Here is a 23,760-nt window from a genome sequence, read left to right on the forward strand (position 1 = left end):
AATTTAAATGCACTTGCTCAGTTTGTAAATTGTACTTTGCGCAAAACTGCTGTGTGTGATTTGTAGTAAGTTGTATTTAAATAATTTCCCATAATTTTCCTGCATAGAAACAATGAAGGTAGCATTGTAAATTTTAATTTTTTTTAATTTAAAGTAACCATCTTTCAGTTACAGTTTCTGATATTTTTTATATGATGGGGCTCCATTTCTAGAAAGGGTAACAGTCACCATTTATCAGCCTATTTTTAAGTAGGTAATGCTACTTCCCATGTTGGCTTTTTCTTTCTTGTTTCCCCATCAGTGATCTTCAGTATATAGGGCTGTTTGTACCAAGCCATTTCTCTTATGACTTGTCACAGCCCCCTGTGAGATGTGGCTGTATTTATTAATTGGAAGTAGTTTAAATATGCACTGATAGTAATAAGAATTATCCTAACTCTCTGCTAATCCACTAAATACCATCTTTCTTGTCATTGCATGAAAGCACACAGTCCTCTTCAGACAGGTTGTCCTGTGAAGCTTACAGCATTGTTAGTCCTTATTGTAACCCAGCCACTCCAGCCTTAAAGTGAGGACCTACTAATAGCCAGCACTGTATTTCTGTGAGCTAAATTCATGTATATCTGCGGCAGGGGAAGTTCTCTCAAAATTATTGCAGCCACTCTGTGTGTTAGGGACTGTGGTACAAAAGAGGACATAATTTGTAGATTTTTAGTTGTATTCCTGTCTGAAAACATTTCTATTCATCAGTACATTTCTGATTAAGTTGGCATTCCTTGACAATGTTTCAGATTAAACATATATATCTTTCGTAAAGTCTGCACTATCTCTGATCTATTCTTCTTGGAGGATTTGAAGCTTGAGCATGCAAAATATATTTGTCTCATTTATCCAGAAAGTTTTGGAATTTCCTCTTCATAAGTGCAAATCACAATTGTTTGAAACTGTTTCAAGGATACTCGTACTTTGCTCTCTTCCACCTCATCCTGGAAAAGTGCACTGGCTGATATGAATGTCGACATTACTGTACACGTATAGGGTCAGGATTACAAGACTATTTCTAGGGACATCACATTGATGGCCCACGTCTCATTATGGCATAAGTACCACAAATATAAAATGGTAAACATCGTGTCCTTTTTTGTCTTCCTCTGATAGCAAATTGCAGTAGACCAGCCGCGGCCAGTGCAGGTAAGAGCAGTGGCGTGGCGGGGCCTGGTTGTGGGGGATTTCGACAGACGTCGATGAGGGAAAATTATTTATTTATTTAATTCCCCTTGTGGTTGTCTGTCGAATCCCCCCACACCTGGCCCCACCGCTCTTACCTGCACAGGCCGCTGCGGCATGTACTGTTTCTTGAAATCGAGCATTGACATGCATTTGTAGTAATGGGTCTTCAATTAAAGCGCATGATACTTTGTCACTATCGTCTCCCTTCAGTTTCATTTCACGTATTTTACGTGAAATCCCTCTTTGGCACTAGGGTTTGAAAAATGGTTCATTGTAGTTCAATTACAAGTGTTCAAATGAAAAGTCAACAAACATTGCACTTATGACTTACATATTTTTCTTACTGTAAAACTGTAAATGTTTTTCACTAGCAGAGAGAAAATGACGAATGTGTGTTGTTATTCCGCATTCTTTTTCCCCGGAGGGAATCACAACGCGGTCGTTACAACAACCGCGTTGTGATTCCGCATACCATTACTCCACAAGTCAGAACAACGACTTGCGGAGGGGAGGGCGCTGGATGTTGGAATAGTATAATTTACTATTCCAACTCCAGTCTGTGAGGACAATAGGGAAGGTGTTGGATTTTAAATCCAACACCTCCCCCCCCCTCGTTGTTCCGACTTACGGAGTAATGGTATGCGGAATCACAACACGGTCGTTGTAACAACGGTGTTGTGATTCCTTATGGGGAAAAAGATTTGTGGTAAACGTTGTTTACCGAAAATGACCAGTAAATAAAAATGCATGTGCAAGAGTAAGCATTATTCGTGTTCCCGTAAATTATTCTCCACCAAATCTAAATCTGGGGGTGAATTTAATACAGAGGGGGAACTTTTTACTGCTGTGTGGTGCTACCGCGATAGTGTTATTAGAGTATCTAAACTCTGATGCAGACCACTTGCCACAGGTTTTTGTTCTGATCCATGCCAAATGTATTGATCTCAATTTCCACGCACTACTACATCTACTAAAATGTTTTTTGTTTTCTTTGTTCTTTTTAGTTCAAAAAGCCTGTTTGGTGGATCTTTCTAATATGTGAAAAGTTAAAACCAATGCACACATTGCACAGATTGTGTCATAGGCCAGAAGGTGTGCATGGATGCATGAAACACGTGACACGATTACTAATTAATTTAATGGACTGTTTCAAGCGAAATTTTAATAACTTAATCGTTAGAAATGTATAAATAAATGGGAAATGGCAGTGTGAACATTTATTGAAAGGTTTAAACCTTTGATAGTGTGTAATTGCATTCTTATTTCTTATTGGAAGTATGGGATTTCAGGGTCATATAACTCCCCTTTTGTGTTTTGATGGACATGTTTGTTTTGGAAAAAGTAAGGTCTTTATAAAATACATCAAATTATTTTACTTTTTCAAAGTCTGAAACTGAATAGATTGGTCCCACATGAGGTAGCATGCAAATTTGTTGACTGATAATGATATTTTTATAGTGAACTATACACACAATGCCTCTGGGTGCTGTAAAGCTTACTTCTAATATAAAGGAACCAAATCATAAAAAACAAATGCGCCTAGAGGATTGATTAAATTCAAGAATAGAGCCTTAATTCTTTAGAGTCTCAGCTAGCAGCCTTGGACTGGCCTACCAGGAAGGGGTTCTCAGTAGGTTGCTTTCACAGTTCCTGCCATACAGCCATCTTTGTTCCACAGATATTTTTTAAAAATCCACCAGATTGGAAGAAATAATTTTTCTGGTATTGAATCTTAAGCATAGTTCTAATGTATGTCTGTAGAGTAGTGGCATGAAACTTAGAGCTGGCATGCTCTCTTTATCACTCTGAAAGGTTTGGTACATTTTGGAACTGTAAAAACCAATCTCACGCCTAATGTGCCATCCTTGAGTCATCAGACTTCAAGAGCAATCTTGATGTCCCATCAGCTAGCTAGTAAAGAGGTTCTGGGTTTATTTTGACCATTCACCTAGGTGCATGGCAGCATCATGGTTGGAGGCTGTCAGCATGACCCTTCCAGATAGATGTTGAGCAGTAGCATGGGCTTCCTCACCTACCTTTCATAAACACTACTTGTAGGTGGTGGGAGACTCGATGTGAAGTTTAGTACAAGGGTTCTGTAGGCTGTTTCACTTGCTTATGCACATATCATTACTCAAATTCTGTCTTCCTCGGCACACTGCACACCGCCAAACCTCAAGGTTCTTGGTTTTGCCCAAGGACTTTGGCCGTCATCATAGGAGGAGCAATGGATGGACTTTCACTTTACAAGGGACTGAACGCTAAGAAAAATATATTGCAATTAGTTTGCCTGTCTATGGATTTAGTAGTAAATGATAAAGGCAAAGTTGGAGTAATGATAACGCCAGCAAATATACCTGGAATCGCCCCGCGTATGATCTTTGCAAATCTTTACCCCTAGAGCCTTCTGCATTGTAATATTTTCTAGCAGGAATATTTCGAATTGCAAAACCTAGAGAAGGTGCCAGGTGCCATCTGTGTCACTGTGGTGGTAAAGTGCAAAATAACCCCCTCTGTTCAGTAATACTGCAACTGTGCTGCAGGCAAATCTGATTTGTCTGCCAAATAACATTATTCCTCAGCTTTAGCCAGGAACTTCTGTGCGTGGGTGGCTTGAATGCGATGAGCATTTCTCCACATAATAGTCCTCCCTTGTGCCCATGTGGATGGTACAGTCTGTTCTTTTAGCAGTACAACACTACATCAGAAAATACAAGACACAGGATCGACAAGTAAGAGATCAAAGGAGAGAAGGAAGAGAGAAGAAGAGAGGGTGAAATAGAAAGTGGGCAAGAGAGAAATACAGTAGAGAAAAAGGAAAATAACTGGGGCAGGCGAAAAAGAACAGCAATTCGATGGGGAGAGGCAAAGGAAGAAAGAACGAGAAAAGTTCTGTGGACAGAGGGGCAAGTAAAGAAAGAACTAAAACAGTATGAGAGAGTGAATGCAACAAAAACTGAAGGTGATATGCAAAAACACTTGGAAAATACTATCTAAAGTGTGAAAAGGGTTAAATAAATGCTTCATGTAAGAGTAATAATTAAAAGATCCTGATAGTGTTATTCACTACAAACCATATAACAAATGATAGAATGGAAGGTCAGCTGTACAACAAAACTTTGTTGGGATTGCAAAAGGCCCGATCACGGAATCGGGTCTTATGCGACTGCGAATAAGCTTTTCTTGATGTTACCGAATCGTAATTTGCATTTTCGACCCAGTTCCGAATTGGTATTTGAAGGGCTGTGTTTAGCGTGTCCCTTTCAAATATCGAATCGCATTGGTATGTATTGATGTTCTGCTACCTGATTTGGGTCGCAAAACAGTAATACTTTACCACCAACTCAATGCTGACGGTAACCCATATGAAAATAGAAAAGGAATTTGAATTTGGAACACATAGCAATCACAGACATGGTGGTCTGCTGACCCCAACAGGCCACCACCATCACTGTGATGGTTGCAATTCCTAGTGGAACTCAAACTGCAACCTACCTCAATATTTTTTATGAGGTAGGTCGATTTGGGACCCACAAGGAATCGCAATTTTAAAAATAAAACTGTCATACATTAGGAATTGCAATTCCTAATGTTGATACAACTGGGCTGAAATAACATAGGAACAGCTTTATGATGATAGTGCACTATACATGCTGTGAGTTATAACTTTCCAGTACACTTATTACTATATGAGTATGACTACCTCTAGTATGGACCTCTTCCTGTACTTATTTTAAATGCCAGATAAGTTTCTACGAAATGAAATTCTGCGGATGAGGGTGGGAAATGACCCTCGGTGAATAGCGTGGCTAAAAACTGAAATATCTGAGAACCATGGTCAATACCCCTGTAAGCAGGGTAGGAAATGTTCAGTGAGTCACTTATCAATAATCTGTGTTTTCTTTCTCGAGGAAAGGAAAATGATTCTCTGGCCTGTATCTAAAAAGTATGAGATATGGTCGAGAGGAATGGGTCTAAACTTGATATGTGGCCTCAAATATCAGGATGCAGCCATTGCCACTGGTCAATACCTCTGTAAAAGAACATCCCATGCTAGGCTTCCTTCCTCTTAGTGTTTTTAGATCTAAGCTGGCAGTCCTCTCAGGTCAGTAGTGTTGTGTCTATAACTGGTAAGCAGATGTTGACCACACTAAGGGGATGCCCTGATAAGGACGGATCCGGGAATGGGAAATTTGACCTTGTCAGTAAGGTTGATTAAGAGAGTTCCTTGTAATTGTGATAAGTTGCTACTCATACTGCACTTTATAATGTTTTATGGGGGCAAAACGAGTTGCATGCTGCTGGTTAATTTGCTACTTTCTTTATATTTAAAATGTTTTTAAATATATGTGGGATTCTGGGCTGGTGACCTTCTATTGAGTTTTAGTGTGGAGAAATTTTAAATGATCATATTGCTATATATCCTTTATAAGCTGAATTCATGTGTTGGTTGAATTGATCCAACTCTGTGCCGCGCACTGCTGATTTTATGAAGCTCGTGATTATTTATATTAATGTATTGGATAACATGCAATATTTCTGTAAGATTGTATTTCTTGGAAATAAAGTATTTTGACTTTGACTACATCTACTATAAATTTAAGTTCGTTTTTCCTACAATTGTTTTTAAGCAGAAAAAAACATATTTTCCTCACAGGACATTACAATGCATTTTATTCCTTTAGTTAATGAAGCATTTATATGAAATCTATTTTTCATAAAAATAGCATTGAAATAATGTTAATAAAACAAGTAAAGATCTATGAAGTTCACACTATGCTATTGGATGAGAAGGTCTGAATCAGGTAGGAATGGCGGATGAACTGATATGCACATTTCTGAGAGCGAGAAGGAAGCTTAAGTTGAGGTTCCTGCCCAGCGATCTTTTTTTCTGGCTCCGTCTGGTTGTTGCAAAATTATAGGGAGCATACAATCACTCCACCTGGCCATGGAAAAAATGCAGTGCAAACCTTAAATCCCCGCTAATTGACTAATTCTAATACCCATTTTCAACCACTATAATGCTTGCATGTGGGGAAATACATTATACAAAAAGAGTATCCTGTGACACTGGAATAAACAAAAATCCCACTCCGAGATCAAAGAGCTGCAGATGGTGGTAGAATTTGGATGAAGAACACTTGCAGTATGATCACAAAGGATTTGGTTTCGAGCGTGAGAAATGAGCGGGAAAAGAAAGAGTACTGACTACAAACATTCCCCTAAACGAAAAAAAAGTATATTCTGGCGAACCTACATAGAAAAATGCTATTACTGTAAGGGAGAAGCAAGAGATACTCTAGATTAAGGAATTCATGCAAGAGCAGCAAATGTAAATGCTGTTGAATCCAATTTCACTCTCTGTCTGTGGTTGTCATAGACAGTGTCACAAGGCCTCACTCCTGTAGCCAGAGGCAGGACAGATTGTGTCAACATCACCTACTATAGGTATGATGAGACCTTCCTCTTTCCTTCAGAGGAATGGCAAGCGGCTGGACTCAGCAAGCTATATTCAGATAGAGCTGCTGCAAAATGGATAGGTCTTCCATGGATTGCGGTGGTGACCTTGGTGTCACAAAACCAAAGGTATGGTGTAATGTGGTGTAAAACCTGGAATAGCTGATATTGTGTCTACAAAACTTTTAGTTGTTAACTGACTATGCTTGGAATTCTCAGCTAACGCTGTGCAGCAGTGTGATTCCCATGGCCCCTGAAACACTGAGGAGCTAAGGAAATACATCTGCCCTCTTAAAGGGTGTTTAAATGTTCCTCCTGTTGAGCTACCTGCATCATGTAAAAATGTAAACCTTCTTCTGAATAGAGGAGGGTACTTGCTGATATTTACTGGGGACTAGCTAAATCATGGGTGATAGTGGGTAATCTCAATCTGCTGCTACTCACGCCGTCAATACGAACTGAAGAAAATAACACGTGCATTAACAAGTACTTTTATTAGTCTCTCCAGTGGAAGGGCGAGTCACACCTTTATTGGATGAACCTGCAAAGCAGTTGTTACCTTTTGGTTCCTGTCACTTAAAAGAATAGTCATTCCTCGAGCCTCTTCTACAGCCAAAGCTGAGGTTGGAAGAGAAGCAATCAAAAGAGTATTTGGCCTGAAAGTGAGATGTTCCCATTGCTCTTAAGGCCATAGAGCAAAAGAACAAAAAGAGGAGTCTCTTTGTTCATCATAGACAGGTTTAGCAGACAGCTGAAGTGATGGCATTAGTGAGGTAAGATTAGTAAACTCCCCTAGTGTGTGGCTCCACTCTCCTCTAAGACTAAGCTGCAGAATATTTGTGATTTCTACTGGCAGATGTACCCTATCATTTTATCAAGATTCCATCTGGGCATAGTGCAACTCTAAAGATATTCACCATAATCATGCCATGGTTTGAAGCACTTATCACAAAACCAACAATGAGATCTGGCCGACTGATTGACAAGGGCTCCAATGCAGGAGGAGGTTTGCAGCGCTCTGGAAGTTACTGTGAATGTTGGTCATTCTCTGGGTCTTTCATTCAACACTAGCAATGGCAGTTCATGTTTGCACACCCAACCTCACTCATTCACCTCTTTCCCAGGGGCTTCAACTGCAAGGCTGAAGATTCCACTCACTATTAGTCATGATTGATGTGTTCTTTGCTTGAAAATATTCTCCTGACTTCATGTTGTGCCATAGCCCAAGTTGATGAAGTTACTGCTTAAACAGCACTGCAAAGAATATTTAGACAATTCACAGATGCTTTGACACAGATTGTGCCCAAGTATGTGCTCAGCGGAGTTGAAACGTGCACTTGCAAAGCGGCCCTTCAACTTACCAAATTGTAGCCAACCTCACAGCCCCCTGAAGAGCGTCAAGAAGTATGAATTCCAAAGGCTTTTGATGAGTACCGCACATTCCCAGATTGATCTTCAGAAGCCTTTGTCCAGGAGGAAATTAATTTGTAGTTTAATACCCTGAAGTCCAGAGCAGAATGGATTTCTCTACTAGCTTTTCTATGCAGCGTTTAAGGAAAGCAAGAATATATGCTTTTCGACTTCAGGACATCTCTGTGCTACATCCACAACGAAAGATGGTGATGTCTTGTCTCCTCTGAAAGGCCTTTCTTCTTTCGAAATGTATGCTTCCCTGTTGAGTATAACCCTTCACCTGACACCTGTCAGAAAGAAGGGCCTAAACTGACCCTTTGTGTGCACACACAGATATCTCACGAATAGCAGATCAAACAGGATACACTGAAGTCTGTCTCTCAGCTCAAGGAGCTACCATAAGTTCATCTGTCCAAGATAGAAAGGAGTAAAAACTCTCAAGGAAACAGTCACCTCCATGACTGACTACCACATTATCTTCTCCTAGAACCAGAGCAGTGAAGAAAAGCTCGTAATAATGCTGGAGACATTCTCATGCAGCATGATAGGCAGCATGGATATAGAAGAATTTTAGAAGATTCACAAATAATCCCTTTATTGTCAAAATCAACCTCATGGCATGAAGGTAGCTCTAGACCTTGAGAATATAGGCTCTTCAGGTGTCCTTTCTGAGTCCAGCTCTCCTGTAAAGAAATATAAAACTACACACACAAGACATTTCCATGCTTCAGGACGGATTTGTAATTGTTCTTTTTGAAGAGATATTTGTACTCATACCAGAAATGGACGGATGTAGTGTGGCTTACAACATAACACAAACATGCTACAGGTGCATACAGATAAATGCACTGATGACCTATCCGTCTTTTGGCTCTTGCGCAGACCTTTCTAAAAAAATGCAAATAATTTGCTTGGACTGGCTACTATCCTGCTTGCGGCTCAGACTTTGTCCTTGGTGTATTAAGAAAGTCTACGACTGAGACTTAAGACAAATGCCCTTTAAAATTGATTGCTCTCCAAGGCGACTCTCTTTGTTTCCATCCCTCTGCAAGCTTAGTCAGTGACATTGAAGCTTTTCCTGCTGATACTCTAATTACAACATTACATAAGAGCAGGGTTTTTTAGGAGAATGTCATCAAATGTCAGAACTATGATGGAAAATAAAGCTTCAGAAGCAATCCACACAAAATTCTGTTAACTTGTGACTAAACTTTCTATCTCTCTGTTTTTCAAGATTCAACATCTACTTGGCTTGCCCTATGCATTGTTTTCTGTTATTCAAAACAGATAAACTATCCCTTGCCAAAAAGTGAATTGGGACTCTCTCCAACAGGATGAAAAGAGCCAATTTTGCTATGGTTTGCAACTTTCCCAAGATCGAAATTTGGAAAGTTGTGTTGCGTTGTTTGGTGCTTTCAAAACAGTGTTGTGTGGCCATGGGTGCCAAGGCTCTAGCTGGTTTTGCAGCAAAGTCTTGCAGCATCTCTTTGCTATAGGCTCTCGGTAGAAAACCATGTAAAGAGAGGGGACCTGCATGGTCCATGTGGTGAAGGACATGGACAAGGTACTTACCTGTAATTATGGAGGCAGAGCCAATGATGTATGCAGATTATCTCTCGTCCTTTGTTGCCTTCCAATGTTACCTTTGAGCTAGCCTGTTTGAACGCAACTGGTGTGGTCCAGAATAGAATATAGAACCACTGGAGATTCTGGAGGGATCCGTGATTGGAGGACTGCAGGGATTTGTGGAACAGCGATTTAGAAAAGCACGCACTTCTGCGATTGCAGCGGAGTATCTTGGGGCAGCACATTTAACACAAAAATGTCACTCAAAATATTTATTTGAGTTTTTTTCCAGGGAATCTCACTTTTACCAGGTGGAGATTGGAAGAGTTGGATCCTACTAACCACCTGATGTTTTGTTACACAGGCAAGATCAGTGAGAAATGTGCATTATATTTAACCGTTACACTAAACTCGACTTACAATATTGAGTGCAATGATAATCATATTGATAGTGTGGAATTGTAATCAACCATGCAATTATGTAAGGAACTCATTACAGGTCCAGGGCACAAAGCTCTTTTATTTTTTTTTAGAGCACTTCTGTCTTTCTCCTGACTTTGATTTGTCATTCTCCTGAGTTTCCTAGGAGTAAGGCGGGGTCAATGTTAAAAAAAAAAGATTTATGAATCAAACCTTATATTCCTGTCCAAGTCTGGCACCATCTTGTTAGCTTGTAGACACTCCTTCTTTAATGGTTGCATAGCTTTGTAGGTGTATTGCTTCATTTTGTTATCTATAGCCACATGCTTTACAATAAAGTAAATTGATGACTTAGCATAAAGGCTAAGGCAATGTAGGCCAAATGGAGGTTAATGGATAGCCCAGACATTGAGGCAATGCAACTGCTGCAGATAGTGGCGTACAACTTGAAGTTTGAGGGTTTGAATCCGAGAAGGGATGGCGCAGTCCTTAGTCCCTCCAGGATTGGTAAATGAGTGCCATTGACTGGGGCAACTGGAAAATGTGATATAAGTAATTTACAACTCAGGTAAATTGGCACAAAACATAAGACAAATTAGTATTAAACATCGAGACACTGTCTGCAGTAAAGAGTTTGTAATAGAACGATTATAAAGACATTTGATTTTGGACCTTACTATTGTAACCAAAATATTGTCTCACAGAAATATAGTGCCTTAAACATTGTTCACACAAATGTGGTCCAATTAGAGTTATTATTTGCAAATAGACTTCCAATGGCATTATATGCTTGTAAACAATATTTAGGATACAGTATTGCAGTCAGATGTTATTTGTGCTAACAATACTCTGACACACATTTAGCCACACAGGGTAAAGAACGCACACGTGAAGAGAGCGGCACACGTCAGCCGCACATGAGCGTACAATCAGGCTCCCCAGCCTTTATAGTAACATTGGCCATTCAGGAAAAGAGGTTTTACGCTAGTTCCCTCTTCCTAGAGCGAAAAGTAGCACATGCCATTCAGGCAGTGAAAAGAAGTTCTTCATACATTTAATGGATAGGAAACAATCATTTAAGGTCAAGGCATGAGTGGCAACACTATCTCTATACAATTTATTGTAATATAGAACATTCCAGAACAGAAGCTATAGCTATTGAACGGACAGCAATTATACGTTTCATTCCAGCACAGAGAGTGGGAAGGTCCTCCATTTTTAAAGTACTTACAGAACCACTGCCGCCCCCCCCTCCCTTGCTCCTCTGCTCCCTGAGTAACATGCTCACACTTCCGCTTGGATCTACGTGCCTGTAATGTGCCTATTTTCATTCATGCTTTCTTTCCTAAGGTTCTATGGTGAAGAAATGTCATAACCCTAGTACTGATGCCATTAAGTTATTGTATACTGTGTCGTGCCGCCATTTGCCTGTTTTGTACTGTTTCTTTTTTAAATCAATAAATAAAGTTTTTTTTTTAAAGTACTTACAGAACCACAATTCATTCTAACACAGGGAGTGGGAGAGTGCTCCTTTTCTTTGCAACATAGAATAGCACAATTCCTCCTAACAAGCTCAGCGAGACACAGCTGCCTGGCTACAGAACGTACATTAGCCTTGATTCAAGTGCGAGACTGAGACGGTACTCTTTTCCTATAGTACTTACAGTAACACAATTCATTCCAACATAGGCAGTAAGAGTGCTCCTTGGCTATAGAACTTACAGAACTACCTTTCATTCAAGCATAAAGAGTGAGAGGGGCACTTTTTTCTATAGAACTTACAGTATCACAATTCATTCTAACATAGGCAGTAAGAGAGAGCTCCTTGGCTATAGAACATACAGCACTACCTTTCATTCAAGCAGAAAGTGAGAGGGTGCACTTTTTCTATAGAACTTACAGTATCACAATTCACTCTAACATAGGCAGTAAGAGAGTGCTCCTTGGCTATAGAACATACAGCACTACCTTTCATTCAAGCAGAAAGTGAGAGGGTGCACTTTGTCTATAGAACGTACAGTATCACAATTCATTCTAACATAGGCAGTAAGAGAGTGCCCCTTGGCTATAGAACATACAGCACTACCTTTCATTCAAGCAGAAAGTGAGAGGGTGCACTTTTTCTATAGAACTTACAGTATCACAATTTATTCTAACATAGGCAGTAAGAGAGTGCTCCTTGGCTATAGAACATACAGCACTCCCTTTCATTCAAGCAGAAAGTGAGAGGGTGCACTTTTTCTATAGAACTTACAGTATCACAATTCACTCTAACATAGGCAGTAAGAGAGTGCTCCTTGGCTATAGAACATACAGCACTACCTTTCATTCAAGCAGAAAGTGAGAGGGTGCACTTTTTCTATAGAACTTACAGTTTTACAATTCACTCTAACATAGGCAGTAAGAGAGTGCTCCTTGGCTATAGAATTTACAACACTACCTTTCATTCAACCATAAAGAGTGAGAGGGTGCACTTTTTCTATAGAACTTACAGTATCACAGTTCATTCTAACATAGGTAGTAAGAGAGTGCTCCTTGGCTATAGAACATACAGCACTACCTTTCATTCAAGCAGAAAGAGTGAAAGGGTGCCCTTTACCTATAGAACTTACAGTAACACAATTCATTCTAACATTGGCAGTAAGAGAGTGCTCCTTGGCTATAGAACATACAGCACTCCCTTTCATTCAAGCAGAAAGTGAGAGGGTGCACTTTTTCTATAGAACTTACAGTATCACAATTCACTCTAACATAGGCAGTAAGAGAGTGCTCCTTGGCTATAGAACATACAGCACTACCTTTCATTCAAGCAGAAAGTGAGAGGGTGCACTTTTTCTATAGAACTTACAGTTTTACAATTCACTCTAACATAGGCAGTAAGAGAGTGCTCCTTGGCTATAGAATTTACATCACTACCTTTCATTCAAGCATAAAGAGTGAGAGGGTGCACTTTTTCTATAGAACTTACAGTATCACAGTTCATTCTAACATAGGTAGTAAGAGAGTGCTCCTTGGCTATAGAACATACAGCACTACCTTTCATTCAAGCAGAAAGAGTGAAAGGGTGCCCTTTACCTATAGAACTTACAGTAACACAATTCATTCTAACATTGGCAGTAAGAGAGTGGTCCTTGGCTATAGAACTTACAACACTAACTCTCATTCAAGCAGAAAGATTGAGGGGGGCACTTTGTCTATAGAACTTACAGTATCACAATCCATTCTAACATAGGCAGTGAGAGAGTGCTCTTTGGCTATAGAACTTACAGTAATACCTTTCATTCAAGCAGAAAGAGTGAGAGGGTACGCCTTTTCTATAGAACTTGCAGTATCACAATTTATTCTAACACAGTCAGTGGGAGAATGTGCTCCTTGACTGTAGAACTTACAGCAATACCCTAGATTCAAACACAAATGGTGTACTTTTCTGTAGAACTTACACTACTACAATTAATTCTAACATACACAGTGAGAGAGTGCTTGTTAGCTATAGAACATACAATAATACTCATCATTCAAGCATAGAGAATGAGAGGGTACTCTTGTTCTATAAACCTTACCGTAACATAATTCATTCTCACACGGGCAGTGAGAGAACTTACAGTATCACAATGTACTCTGACACACTCAATGAGAGAGTGCTTCTTAGCTACAGAAAATACAGTATCACAATTCATGCAAGGAAACAGAATGCTTCTTAGAGACAGACCTTCAAGTTACAATTCCTTCAAGCACAGTTGAGGAGGCACTCCTTCACTATAGCACAATTCACGGATGCCCCCACGATTAGAGGATGCTCTTTATCTACAAAACGTATACTTGATTGGAGCACTAGTGAGATTTTTGTCTAATCTACACAGTTTGCAGTAATTACATTTTTTTTTGTTAGGGTTTTATATAGCCCAAACTCGACCCGAAGGTATCAGAGCTGGTCGCGTTACCGAGGGGCACGTTCATTTTGTTAGGCATGGGGAGTTTCGGTGATTTGCCCAGAATCACTGGATGTTGAGCATCCCTGCCAAGACTCAAACCCCGTTCCCCAGCTTTGAGGTCGACCGCTCCTTAACTATAGTAGTTACAGTAATTCTATGTATTAAAGCATGATGAGTGTGAGTCTGCTCTTTATCTACAGAACAGTACCAAATAATTCAAGTACAGAGCGTAAATCTTCTGCACGCCAGCAAATATCGACTAGGTGGAGGGCCCCTTCACATAGATCTTGCTTTGTGAAGATACAGCCTAAGAGAATAGTGCATGGGATGGTGTTTTCTAACTGTGAGGGCTTACTTTAGCACAAATCATACATGTAGTTGATATATAGGGCAGATCTTCACATAGCTTATAGTGTTTCAAAGACAGCCTTGTCAGTGAAATACCTCACTATATGTAATGGTGTAGCATTGTGGAGTTAGCAGAAACTTCCTGAGATCTCCTTTGGATTCAGTGCTCCTGAGAGATGGCCAAGGCCTGCTAATTGGTGACCTCTTTCCTCCATACCCTCTGATCTGTAGGTTCTGAGGAGAAAGAAAAGAAAAGTTATTCAGACTTAACAGAAATCCCTTAAACATGGTTATAAACTCAGTAGAGAACTAGTTACTGTTGTATGAGGGTGATATTTGTTCAAGACTGCATACAGTTTGCAATGGGTTCTCAATTATAAGCTCAGGTCTGAATACGTTTTTGTCATTTATTTACAGAGATGCTTTGTGTTTTACAGGGGGTGTGGGGGACAGCAGGCAGGGGTCTCCTACCACACCAAGAACATTTTTGGAAATGTTATGAATTCCTTCCAAATTCCTCCTTCTTGTCACACTCCCAATAGGATGACAGACGCAACAGAAACATGACAAGTAAGAAGATATGGTGTCATGCAGAGCTCTCAAGTTTCTCAGATCCATGTTTGAGAAGGTGATCGTTCAACGATTTTTTCTTTTCTTTACATTGTTAAGTATTTACTATAGCCTTAGAGCCCGACATAGCGGGCTCTACCAGCTATTAAAGGCCCACTTCAGCGTACAGCGAGGGCCTTTAACAAGAGAGCAGGCTATTAGAACATTCCGCCCCTAGAGGGCAGAATGTTCAAATTTGTAAAACAAAGGACTCACGAAGCCTGAGGGGGTTGAAATCCCCTCGGGACCCGTGATGCCTTTGTTCACAACTGTTGCATTGGAATGTTGATGCTCTAGGCTACTACCAGCCATTAGAAGCCCGGAGCACTCCATTTTCTTCAATGGAGCACTCAACAGTCCAATGTTCTAATAAAAATAAGAGTCCAGGTACCAGAATAAAAACAAAAATCTTATATGAACTGGCTGAGCTACTCACACATGGCACTGGGAAACTTGAAAGAGCTGTTTCTAAAGCACCTACATTGGTGGTGTCACGTTTTTCTTTTGTTTCTGCTGTCCACCAATATTCACATTCAAAGCTAAGTGGAGGCGTTCCGGTCATGAAAGCTGTCTCACCTGCATTCTAAAACTGACTTGTCGGGAACACTAGGCCAAAGCAATAGCTGTGCGACAAATGATGAGAGAGAACAGTTTTCTAGAGCTCTTCCTTAGCCAGCTGACCAAGCATTTGCAATGCAATAGGTCTCGCATTTGTGAATGACAATGCCTTTTATTTATCTGTTTTGATAATTAACATATAAATAAAAGCCATTATCATTTACAATGCCAATAGTTCAAACTCTTGTAAATGTGAGACCTATTTCATTTCAAAGAAGCGGCCCCATTGTCCCGGGCTGCTTGAAAAGTGAAAGCGTGCATGGCATGCTGAATATTGCAGGAAAGCATGTCGTGCTTGCAGTAGGAGAAACTCATTAAAGAAAATAGTGCTTACAGACTAAATAAGACATACAGTGTAACAACAGAAGTAAAAGGGCCAGTCCTCAAGGGAGGTTACAAATGAAGACAAGGCGGTACTAAGGAGGGACTTACAAGCCTATTAACGAATCAGATGCCAGCATTTACGAAGGACAATGACACAAGCCAATGACAATATATGGGTGGAGAGTGGGTGGGGCTTCAAGTCCATACTCGAATACAGCATACCTCACAGAGCACCTCATACTCTGCCCAGGGTCGACCTAAAAAAAGCTGGTTGTACTCCTTAGTCTGAAGCCATTTAGGCCAGTCTCAGGCGGCTCTCTGCCCATTCCATTTGCACCATTATGTAAAATCCCACAAAATTATGCTAAATTACTTGAAATGTAAAACTGGAATTTAACACTATATTTAGCAAGAAACATGTCCAGGTTTCAACTTTAGGTAAGAAGATGCATTTTGCTAAAATTTGTATTTATGCCACAATGCGTAATGGTGTAATTTTGGGAAACTTTGCGTAGCACGCCAAATGCGAAATGATGTGAGATCACGCTGGCCCAACAAGAATTTCCCGTGGAGCTAATTCTACGTTCCCGGCCATTTATTTTCTTTTGGGTTCAGTAACCCCTTATGAAGTCCCTTGAGCAGGAAAGATAAGAACTTTCACTAACATGAATGAAGGTAAATGTATGGGAAGCACGTTTTATTTTTCCTCATTGTTTCCGATTCATGACGGTGACTGCTGTAGCCGAGGTCGAGGGGATGAAGAAATCACAGAACCAGACTAAAGCATCAAAGGCTGCCAATTAATTTTTTTATTGTATTTCTCGCGGCCTCACCTCACCTTTGAGGCCGATGCCACTTTGTTTCTGTGACTCCCAACAGGGTGGAGGTCCACTTCCGGTGCTCAGTGTTGGAGTGACCATTGGGCGGTCCATTACTGCCACATGGGCCAACTTGAAAGGAGCAGTGCGTGGGCTGTTTTTGGTATTGTCACAGCCCCATGGGACCAAAAGAAAATGGTCCACACACTGGTCCTTTCAAGCTGGAACATCAGTGATAGGCAGTCAGACTGAAAAGATGGTCTAACCCTGCAGATGCCTTTCTTTTGGGTCCCTTGCAGGGATGGACTGGGAACCCAAAGCAGACCTGGCAAATTTCTCAGACCAGCTCCTGGAGAAGCACTGCCTGGCTCCGGAAGGCTGGAAACGCTCACTTGCCGGCCTCCACCCTTCCAGCCTCCCGGCGAAACGCCCAATGCCCGATACGGCCAGTCCGGCCCTAGTCCCTTGACCAGTTGGATGATGGTCTGGGGGTAATTCCAGCTAAACATCACAAGAAGAAGAAAATCTGCTTCTGGTCAACACGTAGGGCAAGTAGTAGTTACAAACTGTGTACATCTCCCTTGCACAGAAAAACAATAATTGGAAACTTACGGGGAACAGCGAGTGGTACACAGTCCCTGAGTCTTATTCGCAGTATTTCTGCTGTCTGCTGTAGAAAACGAGCAATGCAAGCAGCTTGCCTGGCTAGCTGGAAAGGCACAGCAGGAAACCTTGCTCTTAATGAAAGAGCCCGGGGCACCAGGACTGTTGTTGATTTCAAGACTTATTTTTGCAAAAGTAAAGCTTGGACTTTTGTTATACTTGTGCAAGTAACTGACTTTGATTTTTGCATATTAAGTAGACACAATGTAGATGCTCATGAATGTATTTCAGGGTATTTTGACCGCATGACAATTGGTGGCCACCTGGAACCTCATTTTCCCACGACGTCTGTAGGTACAGCCTTATAATAGGGATTTGCATCATTGGAGTATCTTATCGCCCATTCTATTAAGCATCTGTGTCGAAGTGACCATACTACCAGAGTATTGTGGACAAAATATCATCCTACAAAAATATTATGGTAAAAAAATAAACTACCAAAATATCACGAAGGTAAGATTATATATAGATAAGTATACGTTTAGTGCATCTAACTCCGTTTGATTGTACCTCAACAATATATATCTTCAATGTGTGTGGATGTGGAGTTAATAGTAAATCTATGCTTACCTATATATACTTACCTGCACAATGTTGTTTTCTCAATATTTAGGCCACGATAATTTTGTTGGATAATTCTTTCCTCGAGAGTCCTACATGCAACTGTTCAAGTGGCCATTATAATGTAACGGCTCAAATGGCTATATGTAAGCAATTAGCTAAAGCACTATTTATCGATTTTATGCAGGTAGTGCCTTAGCAAAGGAGGTATTGTATTGTAATTGTATTGTAATTGCATTTATATAGCGCTTACTACCCCTGATAAGGCGTCGAAGCGCTTTTTCGGCGAGCAGCACGCTACTCCGGGACCCATAGATGATTAGTGTTGAATTAGTATAGTGAAACATGCAAGTAAATTTTAAGTGGTGGATAGGTTAGTCAGTAATTTGGATTCGGAAGGATAGCAGAAGGATAGAAGAGGGGAAGACAAAAAAGGTTTGTATTTATATAGCGCTTGTTATCCCTGATGGGTGTTGAAACGCTTTTCTGGCAAGTAGGATGCTACTCCGGAACCCATAAAGGATTAGTGTTGAAAATTACTATAGTGAAGTATGAAGTAATTTGAGTGGTGGATATGTTATTCAGTTATTTGGATAGAGAAGGGGAGGTTGCGGGATAGAAGAGGGAAAGAGGTTTGTATTTATATAGCGCTTGCTACCCCTTGATGGGGTTTTGAAGCGCTTTATTGGCGAGTAGCACGCTACTCTGGAACCCATAAGGATTACTGTTGAATTAGTATGGCGAAACATGAAAGTAATTTGAGTGGTGGATATGTTGGTCACTTATTTGGATTGAGAAGGGTTGGGGAGGGGTAGAAAAGGGAAAAGGTTTGCATTTATATAGCACTGGTAACTCTGATGGGCTGTTGAAACGCTTCATTTGCGATTAGCACGCTACTTTGGAACCCATAAAGGATAAGTGGTGAATTAGTATAGTGGAATATGGAAATTGATAAGTGAACGTGTTAGTCTGTTATTTTGATTGAAAAGGATAGTGGAGGGACAGAAGAGTGAGATTTTTTTTTGTTGAGGTCATAGCAGTAGGGGGAGGCTTTTGGATGAGTAAAAAGGGTTTTTTGAGGGGAGAGTCAGAGGGGAGAGTTTATAAAGGTTTGTTTTGGGGGATCGGTATAGTAAAAAGAGGTGTCAGATGATGAGGGTAGAGTAGGAGAGAGTCTAGAAAGGGTTATTTTGGGATCATAGTAGTGGTATGGGGTTTGGGATAAATGAGAGAGTGGATGTAGAGGATATATTGATAGATGTATAGGGTGAGAGATAGGGTAGTGCATTGGAAAGAGTGGTAGAAAAAAGTTTGAGATGAGTCAGAAGGTTGGGCCAGAGGATATATTGAGAGAAGTATAGGCTTAGAAATAGGGTAGTGCATTTTAAATGCTAAATTAGAAGAATGTGATAAATATATAGATCCATAAGTACATTGAAAGTATATAGATGCATAAAGGAGGTAAGTATATATAGATTAAATATATTGATAGAGGTACAGGATAAGAAATAGGGTAGTGCTTTGGATATGCTTTTTCAGGAGAAAGGTAACAGACACACATATCCAAGTACATGGAAGGTACATAGATGCACAATGGAAGTAAGTACATGTAGCCCAAAGATGATTTTTATTTATTTATTTCCAACAACATAATTACTATACATGTTTATAGAAAGCAATACACAAAGATAGGTACATATCTATAGTGAAAATAAATGCTTATATACAGAGGAATATGCTGTAAATTTGTGTTTGCGTATGGTGCTTATGTGGAGAAGGGCAAATTCTTGAGTAGTTTTCTGAAGATAAGGTGATTGTCGGTGGATCTTATGTTGGGGGGTAAAGAGTTCCATAGTTTGGCTGCTTGAACAGAGAAGGATGTGCCACCCATGGTTTTTTTCTTGTATCTTGGAATTTTGAGGTGAGATGCCCCTTTAGGGCGTAGGTTTCTTTGTTGAATGTGTTTGGTGATTTTATTCCTGATGAAGAGCGGTCCCATCCCATGTATTGCTTAGTGGGTGATACAAAGTAGCTTGAACATGAATCTTCTGGCAACCGGTAACCAATGCAGGGCAGCCAAGTTCTGAATCCGTTGTAGTCTTTTCATGGTTGTTAAAGGTGATCCGTGGTAGAGGCTATTGGAGTAATCGAGTTTGGACAGAACAAGGGAGATGGTAGCTTGGATATTGTGTGGAAATCCCAAATGAGGGAAAATTCGTCGAAGCATTTTTATAGTGACAAAGCTTGATTTTGCTAGTTTGTCCACTTGGGCATTCATCGACAGCTTGGAGTCCATGGTTAGTCCGAGGTTTCTTACTTCCTTTGAAAGTTTAGGTGGTGATCCCAGTTCATCAGGCCAGGCGGCAAGCGGGTCGTAATGTTTCCAATCTCCACACGTGAGTATTTCCGTTTTTGAAGCATTCATTTTGAGATGGCTCCAAGTCATCCACTGATCCATGGCTCTGAGACAACTGAAAATTGGGCATTTTTCAATGTCTTTAGGGCATTCCAGTTGAAGGAGTATTTGAGTGTCATCTGCATAGTTATAGTACGTGAGGTGAAATTGATTGATCAGTACCGGTAATTACTTCATATAGATGTTGAAAAGCATGGGCGAGATGATAGAACCTTGAGAGACCCCTGCTTTCGTGGAGTATGGTTTGGACGAGAAAGGTGGGGTATGGATGACATTAGTTCTGTTTCGGAGGTAGGACACGATCCAGTCTAGAGCAGTTCCCTCTATGCAGGCTTCATAGAGTCTTTGTTTCAGAGTGTCATGGTCAACCGTGTCAAAGGCAGCTGAGAGGTCCAAGAGGAGTAGCGCAGCAACCCTGCTGCGGTCAACTGTATCTTTCAGGTCATCCCAGATAGCAAGGAGGGCAGATTCAGTTCCTCTCCCCGGACGGAATTCTGTTTGGAAGTCTGAGAGTATGTCATTCTCTTCAATGAATTGGGACATCTGGGCGAACGCTTCTCTTTCTATCAGTTTGCCCAGGAATGGTCCATTTGTAATGGGTCTGTAGTTGTCAGGGTTCGGCGGGTCCAAGTTTGTTTTCTTCAGTAAAGGGCGTATGTGTGAGTTTTTGTGTTCTTCTGGAAATATTCTGCTAGTTAAGGAATCGTTGATGATTCTTACAGGAGTGGCAGCAGAGGATGTTAAAAGAATTGTCTTGAAAGTTTGTGGTGGATAGGGGTCAGAAGGGCTGCCGGCAAGCCATCTTGCTTTGAACAGGTCCATAAATTCATTGTGTGAGATGTATTGGAAGGAACGGAGAGCCTGGGTTAGAGTATTCTTGGATTGTTGTTTTGTACAGGGGTTAGTGCTGGTGCTTTGTTTCTGTTTTAAGTATGAGTCCAATGTGTCTGCTTTGTCCGTGTAATTATTTGCCAGTTTGTCTGTGAAATCTTGAGTAACAGGATGAGTTCCTTTTAGGCAATTTGGTTTGCGAAAATCATTGAGTATTTTAAAGAATTCTACTTTGCACATTTAGCATTCTGAATTCTGTCTGAATAGTACCTTTTCTTGGCTTTTGTGCTAGCTGACCTGTATAATCTGTTAATGTTTTGTAGGTGAAGTTTGTCTTGTTTGGCAAGTACAATGGCCCCCCAGCCTCTAATTTGGTATTAAAACTCAATTATAATTGGGGGGCTGTGGGAACCTCAAATCCTTAGGCTTCAGTGTCACAGCACCTGATGCACCATTGATAGCTACGCACCTGTGTGTAGCACATAAGCAAGGCCGGGCCTGGCAATTTTGAAGGATCATCCCCAGAGAGGAGGGGGGGGGAGGGGATTAGGGAGATGCAAGTGTGAAGCACTGCTGCTTTTTGTTACCGAGGGGGCGATAATGCAGCACCTCTGAAAAACTGGCCCTGGGAACAAAAAAACGGTCCCCATTGCTGCAAAACCAGACCCCACTCTTCCAGCCTCCCGGGAAAACGTCTGATGCCCGCTACGGCCAGTCTGGGACTGCACATAAGATGATTGAAGCAGGAAAGCCCTGCGGTTCCTATACAGTTGTTGAAAAGCAACACGCTGCAACACAGTGTATGCTGTTCAAGTTTGGGAGATTATCAAATTGATAAGATTTATAAGCCGATTATGCCATTAGAATGTTCTTCTACAAAGAGCAATGTTGAAACTTTGCAGATATGATCTTAATCGTAAATCAGGATTGTACATCAGTGATAAATAGAATGAGTCGGGTATTTAGCTGATGCTGATATTTTTCTTCTTCTCTCCCTGACCAGAAAAACCCTGCAGGTGAAGATAGTTGATGATGAAGAATATGAAAAGCAAGAAAACTTTTACATCATCTTGGAGGATCCGAGATGGCTGAAGCGCGGGATTTCAGGTAGCATTTAAGATCATCTTGTCTAGCACATGCCTAAACAGAAAGCATAATTTACATCCATGCCCCTCCATATGATAAGCTTCATGTCAGTCATTGTATATCCCTGTCGCCCATTCTTCTCCACGATAGTTTTAGAACAGCAGAAAGACCTACTGAGATATGGAGATGAGTTTGGGGTGGGAGGAATGATTTTGTTTACGTGTTAACTCTGGGAGATGGACCAGGCTCTGATCATTCAAACAGGAAAGTCTTTAATGGCTACAAGAGCAATACTGAAGCATGCTTCTCGGAGACTGAGGTCTTGTGAATTAATGCCTTCAGCCTGCAGAAATTAGAAAATGTTTCCTACCCACAAGGCCACTACGCAGGATGGCCACTAGGTGTTGACCATGATCATTGTATTGGAAGTGGAGTGCCAGAAAAACACTAGTTTAGGATTAGGTGTTTCTTTGATACCCTTTCTTAGCAGAACCCATTCCTTTAATTTTCAGCTGGAAGATATTATTAACAGATTTCTCTTCAAGGCATCTCACTATAGATTTCTACCCATTTTATGACTCTAGATGAGCACTAATTGGCTGGTGAAATTACCAAAACCGCTGCCGCAACTCCTGTACAAGTTTGAACATTTAACCAACAGGAGAAAATGAGATGTCACACTGTACCTTTGAGAAAAGAACCAGGAAGGAATGCTTCATATGTTTATTGTGATAACTGGATGCCTTTCAGGGGAACGTACCTCCTAAAATTCACCCCATGACTTCTTGGCATAGTGATACATTTTCTCCTGGTTTGAAGTCTTTTGATTAGAGAGCAATTTGAGACAACCTAACTGTAAGTTGTTTTATGTGTAAATATTTGGATAGTGCAAAAGCTTATTGTATATCCTCTATTGAAACAATCATTGAGAAAGTCAATAGGCTTGGCTTGTATTTTTAGTTATCACTAATACTTTAAGGAGAACCTCTTGCATTGACAAAAAAACGACAGGTTTCAGTAAACAATGAATTTTTGATGTAGAGAATTTCCTGTGTGGGGATTCAGTGTACTTTTGAAATATAATTTGGTAACAATATGACTTGCAGACAGCCGTGCTGGCAAGCCAAACCAGGAAGACCTCAAGCCATTCTCAATTCTCAAGTTTGAGTTACACATCTATAGATTCCATTGTTATTGTTAGCTGTCATCTACTTACAGCACACAATCAACTTCTTGGACTTAAATTGTTACTACATACAACACACACCACATGCACAATGTTGACATATCAATATTTGGAGGGGAAATATTTGTGTTACCAAGGAGAAAACACATATATTGGAAATTTACATTTGAAACAAAGGGCATGGGTCATGTCATGCCCTGCTCCTAGGTGGAGGATCAATTCTTAAACCCCAAAGCTGTACTGACTTTACTCAATAAGCCCCTTCGCTGTCACTGGTTTCCT

The 23,760-nt window shown here is 40.6% G+C and overlaps 1 protein-coding gene across 2 annotated transcripts in view; it reads left to right on the forward strand.

The window, feature by feature from the left end:
• SLC8A2 (solute carrier family 8 member A2) overlaps positions 1-23,760 on the forward strand; it is a 627,882-nt gene that overhangs the window by 469,738 nt on the left and 134,384 nt on the right. For both annotated transcript variants that reach the window (XM_085625255.1, XM_085625254.1), the window contains exon 3: positions 22,210-22,313. In XM_085625255.1, coding sequence (XP_085481381.1) covers positions 22,210-22,313 — 104 coding nt within the window. The remainder of the gene's footprint in view (positions 1-22,209; positions 22,314-23,760) is intronic.

Source organism: Triturus cristatus, chromosome 9 (genome assembly GCF_964204655.1).
Source record: "Triturus cristatus chromosome 9, aTriCri1.1, whole genome shotgun sequence".
Taxonomy (NCBI): domain Eukaryota; kingdom Metazoa; phylum Chordata; class Amphibia; order Caudata; family Salamandridae; genus Triturus; species Triturus cristatus.